Source organism: Dermochelys coriacea, chromosome 7, assembly GCF_009764565.3.
Source record: "Dermochelys coriacea isolate rDerCor1 chromosome 7, rDerCor1.pri.v4, whole genome shotgun sequence".
Taxonomy (NCBI): domain Eukaryota; kingdom Metazoa; phylum Chordata; order Testudines; family Dermochelyidae; genus Dermochelys; species Dermochelys coriacea.
Window position 1 is genome coordinate 1,382,527 of NC_050074.1, and position 9,689 is coordinate 1,392,215.

The 9,689-nt window shown below is 56.8% G+C and overlaps 2 protein-coding genes across 4 annotated transcripts in view; one reads left to right on the plus strand and one right to left on the minus strand.

Annotated features, from left to right (window-relative positions):
- The window catches only part of NDUFAF3 (NADH:ubiquinone oxidoreductase complex assembly factor 3), a 30,039-nt gene extending 25,482 nt beyond the window's left edge, over positions 1-4,557 (minus strand). The window contains exons 1-2 of one of the 3 annotated variants that reach the window (XM_038411747.2): positions 4,422-4,557; positions 2,520-2,659 (exon numbers count right to left, since the gene is read on the minus strand). In XM_038411747.2, the coding sequence (XP_038267675.1) occupies positions 2,520-2,524 (5 nt within the window). In that variant the 5' untranslated portion in view covers positions 2,525-2,659; positions 4,422-4,557. Of the gene's footprint in view, positions 1-2,519; positions 2,664-4,305 lie in introns of all 3 variants that reach the window. The other 2 variants (XM_043519942.1, XM_043519943.1) reach the window with 2 other exon arrangements.
- Positions 4,555-9,689, plus strand: part of DALRD3 (DALR anticodon binding domain containing 3) — an 11,073-nt gene continuing 5,938 nt past the window's right edge. Inside the window, 7 exon segments of the mRNA XM_038411741.2 lie at positions 4,555-4,632; positions 4,634-4,738; positions 6,707-7,005; positions 7,099-7,379; positions 7,638-7,696; positions 7,818-7,940; positions 8,537-8,607. Of these exon segments, the coding sequence (XP_038267669.1) occupies positions 4,555-4,632; positions 4,634-4,738; positions 6,707-7,005; positions 7,099-7,379; positions 7,638-7,696; positions 7,818-7,940; positions 8,537-8,607 (1,016 nt within the window).

Here is a 9,689-nt window from a genome sequence, read left to right on the forward strand (position 1 = left end):
TACGCTGGAGGGGAGGGATAGGATACAGAAGGACCTAGACAAATTGGAGGATTGGGCCAAAAGAAATCTAATGAGGTTCAATAAGGATAAATGCAGGGTCCTGCACTTAGGATGGAAGAATCCAATGCACCGCTACAGACTAGGGACCGAATGGCTCGGCAGCAGTTCTGCGGAAAAGGACCTAGGGGTGACAGTGGACGAGAAGCTGGATATGAGTCAGCAGTGTGCCCTTGTTGCCAAGAAGGCCAATGGCATTTTGGGTTGTATAAGTAGGGGCATAGCGAGCAGATCGAGGGACGTGATCGTTCCCCTCTATTCGACACTGGTGAGGCCTCATCTGGAGTACTGTGTCCAGTTTTGGGCCCCACACTACAGGAAGGATGTGGATAAATTGGAAAGAGTACAACGAAGGGCAACGAAAATGATTAGGGGTCTAGAGCACATGACTTATGAGGAGAGGCTGAGGGAGCTGGGATTGTTTAGTCTGGAGAAGAGAAGAATGAGGGGGGATTTGATAGCTGCTTTCAACTACCTGAAAGGGGGTTTCAAAGAGGATGGCTCTAGACTGTTCTCAATGGTAGCAGATGACAGAACGAGGAGTAATGGTCTCAAGTTGCAATGGGGGAGGTTTAGATTGGATATTAGGAAAAACTTTTTCACTAAGAGGGTGGTGAAACACTGGAATGCGTTACCTAGGGAGGTGGTAGAATCTCCTTCCTTAGAGGTTTTTAAGGTCAGGCTTGACAAAGCCCTAGCTGGGATGATTTAACTGGGACTTGGTCCTGCTTTGAGCAGGGGGTTGGACTAGATGACCTTCTGGGGTCCCTTCCAACCCTGATATTCTATGATTCTATGATTCTATGGTGGGGGTGACCCCCTCCACCCACCACAGTGCCAGGGCACTGTTTTACAAACCAGCAGAAACAAACCTCGGGGGCAGGCCCACACCAGGCCACACAGCCCCAGTGCCCAACTCCCCCCGACTCTCTATACCCAGCGCCCCCCAGACCCACTATGCCCAGTGCCACTCCCTACCGACCTCCCCACCACAAATGCACAATGCCCTGCACACCACTATCCCTGTCCAGCGTTTCCCGCCCCACAGCCCCACCACAACTGCCCAGCACTCCGCCCAGAACCCCCACTCCCTAGCACCTCAAACACAGAGATCTCCCCCACCCACCACTGCCCAGTGTCCTTCTCCACAGCCCCACCACAACTACAGTGACCCATACAGACCCCCCACTGCTTAGTGCCCCCCCAACAGACACTCCCACTGCCTTTAACTCCAAAACACACAAACTCCCACCTGCCCAGCACCCCCCTACAGCTCCCCCCAGACCCATGCCCTGCCCCCCGGGCATACTCATTGGCCCTGCGGAGCCAGTGCAGAGCAGGGATTCCCCCCTCCTAGCACAATGCTAGGGAGCAGGACAGCTGAAGCTTGGGAGTACAGAGCAGCCCCGTCCCACGGGACCTCACCCAGCCCTGCCCACTTGGTGCTGGTGCCCGGGTGAAGGTGACTTCCCCAGCCTGCGGCTTCTGCAGAGTGGCAGGGAGAGGTAGGTCCCGCCCCCAGGAGCCTGAAGCGGACAGTCAACCATCCCGGAGCGGCAGAGCCTGAGGGTTCCTCTCTACAAGTGTGTGTGGGGGGGCACTCAGCCTGTGAGAGGGGGCCCAAGGCAGCTGAGATGAGCGAGCAGGGGCGGGGGGCAGAGAAGCCAACAGCGCAGGGTGCAGTGCAAGTGGAATGGGCCAGGCTGGGGCCCCTTTTGAGCATGGGCCTGGCACCATGGTAAACCTGGTACGGATTGCGTGAGAGCATTTCACATTCAAAATTCACACACACACACAAATACAGGCTTCCTATTGGTTGCTTGGAGGAATTTCCATATGCACTCTCCCGAGCCTGGGGAGAAGGACTAGCTAGGCTATTCTGCCCCTCTCCATCCCCCTCTCTTATCACTAGCCTGTCTCCTCTTCCACAGTATGCTGGCCCCCCCTTTCCCTTCGCAGTATCCTGCCCCTACATCTTCCCTCTACCCCTCATTCCCTGGCTTCTCCCCACATTCACTGCAATCCCTCAGCCTCCCTCCTGCACTCCACATCTGATCCACCTGCCCCTCAGTCTCCTTCCATGAACCATGGCTCCCCCAAAGGCACTTCAGTCTTTCCCCTGCATCCCTATTCCCCTCTCTCCTACTCCCCACATACCCCTGCACACTTCAATCTCTCTCACAACCCCCGCACTTTCCTGCAGTCTACACTCCGAACTCCTCGTTTTCCTTAGGAGGCCCCTTGCCATGGAGTGGTAGCCGCCCAGCTAAAGACATTCTGTCTCCAGTTTAACCGGAAGCAATGAGATGGTGGCCGTGGCCATCTTCCCTTGGGGCAGCCTCACCTCTACATGCAAAGACTATAGGGAAATTGTGGTCATTTTGACTCAGGCCAACTTGGGTTCAACCCTTAAAAACCCCACCAACTCATGATATTTGGTGACTGTGTTTGAAACAACTCACACCATGAGTCTCTCTCATGTAGGCAACGGTGCCCTCCTCTCCAGTCTTCTCCTGCTCAGTCTGTTCAGCAGCCAGCAGCTGAAATTACTGCTGTTTCCCACAGCTCGGCTCCTGTGCCCTTGAGTCCCACTGCTGGCTCCCTGCCTGTGCATGAAGATCAAGTTCACAGTCCTCATCTGAGACTCTGCTTTGCCCTCAGCCCGTCCCCTCTCATAGCGCTGAGGTTGTCTCACCGAGACCTTCCCCCCACCAGGCGCCCGCCCGCCCTCTCCCCCTGCAGACCCATGTCTTTGGGGCCCTTCCCCTTACTCAGCCCCCTCCCCAGGCTGTCTGACACTCCAGACCTGGCACAGGAGCAGGCCGGCTCTGTTGGGCACCGCTCATCCTGTGCCCCAGCCGGTTTGGCAGGTGGGTATCGTGCGAGCAGGACATTGGGAGCCAGCACTGAGGGGTGGGGTGGGCACCAGGCCAGTGCTGGTGGGGGGGATGGGCGCTAAGCCAGTGTTGGGGATGGGAAGGGCGCCAGGCCAGCGCTGGTGGGGGTTGGGGGATCGGCATTAGGCCAGTGCTGGGGGTGGGAAGGGTGCCGGTGCAACCCCAGCGCTCTTGGGGGAGGGGGGATGGGCACTAGGTCAGTGCTGGGGGTGGGAAGGGTGCCAGGCCAGCACGGGTGGGGATGGGGGGATGGGCACTAGGCCAGTGCTGGGGATGGGGGGATGGGCACTAGGCCAGCATGGGTGGGGGGATGGGTGGATAGGCGCCAGGCCAGTGCTGGGAGTGGGGGGATGGGCACCAGGCCAGCACGGGTGCGGGTGGGCACCAGGCCAGCGCTTGGGGGTAGGAAGGGCACCAGACCAGCGTGGGTGAGGGTGGGGGGATGGGCACTAGGCCAGTGCTGGTGGGGGGGATGGGCGCTAAGCCAGTGCTGGGGGTGGGAAGGGCGCCGGTGCAACCCCAGCGCTCTTGGGGGAGGGGGGATGGGCACTAGGTCAGTGCTGGGGGTGGGAAGGGTGCCAGGCCAGCACGGGTGGGGATGGGGGGATGGGCACTAGGCCAGTGCTGGGGATGGGGGGATGGGCACTAGGCCAGCATGGGTGGGGGGATGGGTGGATAGGCGCCAGGCCAGTGCTGGGAGTGGGGGGATGGGCACCAGGCCAGCACGGGTGCGGGTGGGCACCAGGCCAGCGCTTGGGGGTAGGAAGGGCACCAGACCAGCGTGGGTGAGGGTGGGGGGATGGGCACTAGGCCAGTGCTGGGGATGGGGGGATGGGCACTAGGCCAGCAGGGGGGGGGGATGGGTGGATAGGCGCCAGGCCAGTGCTGGGAGTGGGGGGATGGGCACCAGGCCAGCACGGGTGCGGGTGGGCACCAGGCCAGCGCTTGGGGGTAGGAAGGGCACCAGACCAGCGTGGGTGAGGGTGGGGGGATGGGCACTAGGCCAGTGCTGGGGATGGGGGGATGGGCACTAGGCCAGCATGGGTGGGGGGATGGGTGGATAGGCGCCAGGCCAGTGCTGGGAGTGGGGGGATGGGCACCAGGCCAGCACGGGTGCGGGTGGGCACCAGGCCAGCGCTTGGGGGTAGGAAGGGCACCAGACCAGCGTGGGTGAGGGTGGGGGGATGGGCACTAGGCCAGGACTTGGGGGGGATGGGCGCCAGGCCAGGGCTGGGCTGGGCTGGGCTGGGCTGGGGGGTGGGAGCGGCGCCAGGAAGAGGGGGCGAGGCCCATGCGAGCAAGGCCGGGCGGGGCGGGGCCTCATAGCCCGGGCGTCTCCCCCAGACCTAACCTGGCCGCCGCCACTTGCCCTCCAGGCTACGAGCAAGATGGCAACCCCACCCTTCCAGCTACACCCAAGATGGCGTCGGCTGAACTTCCAGCCACACCTAAAATGGCCGCCGGCACCTGCCTCCACATCCAAGAGGGCGGCTCGAATGTGTGACGCCACTTCCGGTTAGACGAACAGGAAGTTGCTCAGTATCCGTTGCCCCCGAAGCCCTGGCGGCGGGTTCCGGTTTCGGCAGCTGCCTCGGTCCCCATGGAGACGGGCGGGGGCCGGTTCGGGGTGTCGGAGACCCTGGGGGCCCTGAACGCGGCGCTGAAGAAGGAGCTCGGCCCCCCCCGCCTCCGTCTGGTTCAAGGAGAGCAGCGCCCGGAACCTGCGTAGCCGCGACTTCCTGGCCCCCCAGGCCGCGCTGCGGGCGCTGTTCGCGGGGGGGCCGGTAGGCGGGGAGCGCCGAGGGGGGGCGGGGCCTAGCGCGGGTGGAAGGGGACGCCGGGCCCGCTTTGGGGGCGGGGCGGGGCCTCCCTGCTCCAGTGGCCGAGCCGGGGCTTCGGGCGGGAGCGCACCTTGTCTGGGGCCGGCTTTGGGGGGTGCTGGCTCCAGGCCCTGGGTGTCCATTACAGGGGTTGCAACACGTGGGCCCGCCCCAGGCTGGGACGCAGCAGCTGTTGCCCCGACCTCCCCTGCCTCGCGTGAGAGGTCAGCAAAGCCTCAGGAAAGCATGAAAGCGGCAGGGGGATTTAACCCAAACGGGAAGGGATTCAGCGAACGGCCTGAAGCTCGCCCGATGAAGCTCAGGCACTTTTAGTAACTAGAACCTCTCTCCCGTCTCATTCGCAGTCGCCTCTAAGGGGTTGGTGCCCCTTTGACTCCCGGCCCCATTCGGGGCCGAAACATTAAAAAATGTGCACTAGAAAATTAAAACTTCTGTGCACCATATTTTAAAAGTCTAGAAATGTTATTTGTCAAAATCACGCGACATACTCATGCCAGTTTCAATTATTTTGGTAATTTATTTCAAAATACTGGTCAGCAAGTATGTCTGTAACAATATAATGACAAAAAGAAAAGGAGTACTTGTGGCACCTTAGAGACTAACAAATTTATTAGAGCATAAGCTTTCGTGAGCTACAGCTCACTTCATGCATCCGATGAAGTGAGCTGTAGCTCACGAAAGCTTATGCTCTAATAAATTTGTTAGTCTCTAAGGTGCCACAAGTACTCCTTTTCTTTTGTGCGAATACAGACTAACACGGCTGCTACTCTGAAATATAATGACAGGTTTCAGAGTAGCAGCCGTGTTAGTCTGTATTCACAAAAGAAAAGGAGGACTTGTGGCACCTTAGAGACTAACAAATTTACTTGAACATAAGCTTTCGTGGCTACAGCTCATTTCATCCGATGAAGTGAGCTGTAGCTCACAAAAGCTTATGCTCTAATACATTTGTTAGTCTCTAAGGTGCCACAAGTCCTCCTTTTCTTTTTGTAACAACATAGGCACACACAAAAATTCACCCCCCCCTCCCCCAGGAGAGTTAAAGAATCCCCTATGACAATCCAGTTCCTCTGCCCCCTTCCCATCCTAGAGCCCAGCTGGGGGGCTAGATACCCACAGCCGCTCCCCCCAGATTGCACAGCTTCCTACATTCCCTCAGGGCGTGCTGGGAACTGCAGCTGCCACAAACTCTCTAGCTCCCTTTTCCTCTCCCCAGCAGTATCGTCTATGTGCAAGCTGGGCTTAGGGAGTCCAGTAGCGGCTAGCAACACTGCAGCTCATTTCTATGGGGGAAAAGGAAAGTCTGCATGCACAATGTTAATTTCTGAAAAATTCTACATTGCGCAGGTTTCAGAGTAGCAGCCGTGTCAGTCTGTATTCGCAAAAAGAAAAGGAGTACTTGTGGCACCTTAGAGACTAACAAATTTATTTGAGCATAAGCTTTTGTGAGCTACAGCTCACTTCCTCGGATGCATTCAGTGGAAAATACAGTGGGGAGATTTATAGACACAGAGAACATGAAACAATGGGTGATGAGTTTTTTCATGACGTTGATAGATTTCCACTCCATACAGCTAAATTCAGTGCCTTGCATAATGACAGGTTTCAGAGTAGCAGCCGTGTTAGTCTGTATTTGCAAAAAGAAAAGGAGTACTTGTGGCATCTTAGAATTCCCCCAGGCGTACCCCTTGCACCACACTAGGGTCCTAGGCTCACAACTGGCACGGAAGGGACAGCAGCCCCTACCACCATGGGCTGCTGTAACTGCCTGAAAGTTTATGAATCTAACCTAGATTGGTGAGATTCCAGCTAATTTCTCTCAGTAAGAGTGAGGAATTTGCAAGATGGCACACTGGTGTTAAAGGTGTCTGCGAGAGGAGCTTTTCATGTGTCTGTCTTGTCTTCTTGCAGGTTCCCAAAGGTATCATAGAGGATGTGATTTCACTAAAATGCCCTGGAGTACCACCTCTCCAGAGCTGTCAGCAGACCCCACTGGGGCTGACTGTTCAGTTACAGAGACCTGCTGCCTTCCAGCAGGTCCTGAATTCTATTGCTGAGTTCACAAAGCCTTCCCAGGCAGCAAGTGGGAAGAGTATCATCCTGAACTGCACACCCCTCCGGAGCCGGAGAAGCCTAGACATGCTTAGCCTGAGCAATCTGAGAGCCATTCTAGTAACTGACCACTTGGCTGAAGTGCTCAGAATACAGGGGTCAGTGGATTGAATTCTCCAGCTCTTTAAATGCTCTTCCTTGGATGTTGCACAGGCTCATGCATGGTGAATGGTGTTTGTATTTGATTCTAGGATGAACGTCCACCTGGTTCCTGCTGTGCCTGATGAAGGAATCCAGAAGTTTCTGCACCAGCTGAGCGTTGACTGGCCTTCAGAGCTGGAAGCGGCATTCATTCCTGAGGATGTTCTGGCCTTGAAACAAGTCCTCAGCCAGTGCCCTTATGCTACAGTCCCAGGGCTGGAGCCACGGCAGATGAGGCTGGCTGATGATGTAATATTTAAAGTGCATTTGAAAAACTTCCTGGTGCAGCAGAGCTTGGAGGGCTATGACCCCAACCTAGATGTCTGTCTTGGTAAGCGTCACATTTAACATTTGCTATCTGACTGGGTGGGCACAAGGCTGCAGTTGACTATTTTCATACAGAAAATATGGGGTGTTTGGGCTCAAATCCCCCCTTTCCACTCCCGTTGCTCTTTCCTGGTTTTGGCACACCAGCCTTTAGCAAGTCATAGCCCCAAAGGACTCTGACTGAGGCAGCAATGGCTGGGGTGGAGATAGGGTGCAAAGAGCCTGTACCTCCCTTTCTGAGTCCTCTCCTCCTCCTTGGCAGTGACTGAGGAGAAACTGCGGGTCCTGGCAGAGCTGCGGCAGATAGCCCTGCGCTGTGCGGTGAGTAACCCTGCTGGCCTGTGGGTTTGTGCTGCTCTGGTAAACAGAACCCAGAGTGCCTGCCCTGCTCTTTCCTGTGCTTGGTGGGAGTACATCTAACCAGGCTGCCGCTTTGCTGCAGGGCACGGGACCAGCAGGCTGCTGCAGGGTGGTGCATGTGGTGAGCTGTAAGGGCGAGTTCCAGCAGCAGCAGGTGGATTTGCTCTGGAGGATGTTGGACCTGGGACCTCACACAGCCTTGCAGGTGAGGCATGTCTCTGACTCCCCCATTGCTGCCTCCCATGGCAGCACCCAGCAGAGGGCAATAATGGGAAAGTGTTTCCTGCTGCGGTGTGAAGTTGTTGGGGTAGAGGTGTCTGAGCATGAGGCTCCCTCTGATTTCCCCCAGGAAGAACTCATGGCGAAAGGGGACCTTATCTCCTTGAAAACCTTCCTTTTCCTCCTCTGTAGCCTCTCCCTGCCCTTCTGGCTGAGCACTACAGATAAGAAAGGCAGTGTCACTGCCCCTGAAGCCCTTGATGCTAAGGTGATAGGGCATCTGGGGAGGAGCGTAGACGAAACTGGAATCACTCACAGCAAGGCTGGTTTCTTTTGACTCAATAAGCTGTGACATTACAACTGTCTGGGAGCATCCGTTAAGAGCCAGGGCTCAGGTTGGTCTGTGGTGCCTATCACCCTGGGATCTAAGCACAGCTGAACGGCTGTGCTGTCTGGCATACTCAGTATTTCATGCATCCCAATACTGCCTGAACGGGCAAAGCCCTTGATGAAATGCAGAAGGTCAGGGAGCTGTTTGCCCCTCCTTTGTCCCAGGATTCACTCTCTCCTCCTCTCTCTCAGAAACACCTCGTCTGTGGGCCAGTGAAGGTCGCTAACTCCCCGTCTCCTGTGGGAGCACCCCAGTACTTCCAGTAAGTTGGCACTTAGCAAGGACTCTGCTGCAGCCATTCAACCGAGTGCGTTTCCCTGCGTTCTTCTGAGGTGGCTGATAATCAGGGTGTTTTTTCCTTCTCTAAAAGTGCTGCCCAACCTGCTGGTGCTGTAGAATATTCTGTAACCCTCGCAGTGCTTCTTCAGCACAACTCCTCTGAGTGGCTCGCAGCACCGTACAAAGGTGGCTAGGATGGACAAGGAGGAGGCTTAATCGAAGTTGCATAGCGAGCACTGGGAGGAGAACCCTGGTGTCCTGACTTCCAGTCTCCTCTTCAAGCCATTAGCCGTGCTTCCGGCAACCTTGATCTGTATAGCCCTGCAGGGCTACAGCTCATGTCCTGAGGAGCAGGCCTTGACTCTGCACCACCTGCACTGTGGAGGGCTAGTGCTCTGGGGTGGAGTCACTGGTTAATGCTGTGGGAAATGGAAAGAGAGGGTAAGCCCTTCTTACACCGTCTGTCCTGCAAAGACACGGTGGGGCGGTGAGGACAGAAGCAGGCAGGCCTGATAGAACTAGGCTGGGATGTTGGTGCTGGATTTACAGTTCACTGCAGCATCTTTGAGGGGCAGGTCTGGGCATGGACAGTTGTGTGTCCAACCTGCTGTCTGCCCCTGTTTCTGCTCTGGCCAGAGATTCTGCCGATCCCTGCATCAGTGCCATCAGCCAGGGCAGGAAAGAAGTCTGCATCCTTAGGATTCTGATCAATGGCTTTCTGATTTCCTCAGCCATTGAAGGTGAGAGAGGCCACTCGGAACTCCTCTCTTCTGCTTCCTGTGAGGGGCCCAGCTTGATGTGGTGCTCCAAAGGCCCAGCTGCCCTCACACCATGAAGCAGCGTCCCATGATACTGGGTCAGTAGCAGAGGGGTCCAGTCTCTGGTCAGGAACACGACCTTTCAGGGAGCTGGTTTCAGTTTGACGCTGTCCTTGCTGCACGGAGCTCTGCCCCAGGTTATTGGGTTGCCACTCTGCCACCCAAGAGAAACGAGACCTGGTCTCTTAGCCCAGCCTCTCTGGGCTGGCAGAGCTGGAGCCAAAACCCTGGCAGCCAATTGGTGAGT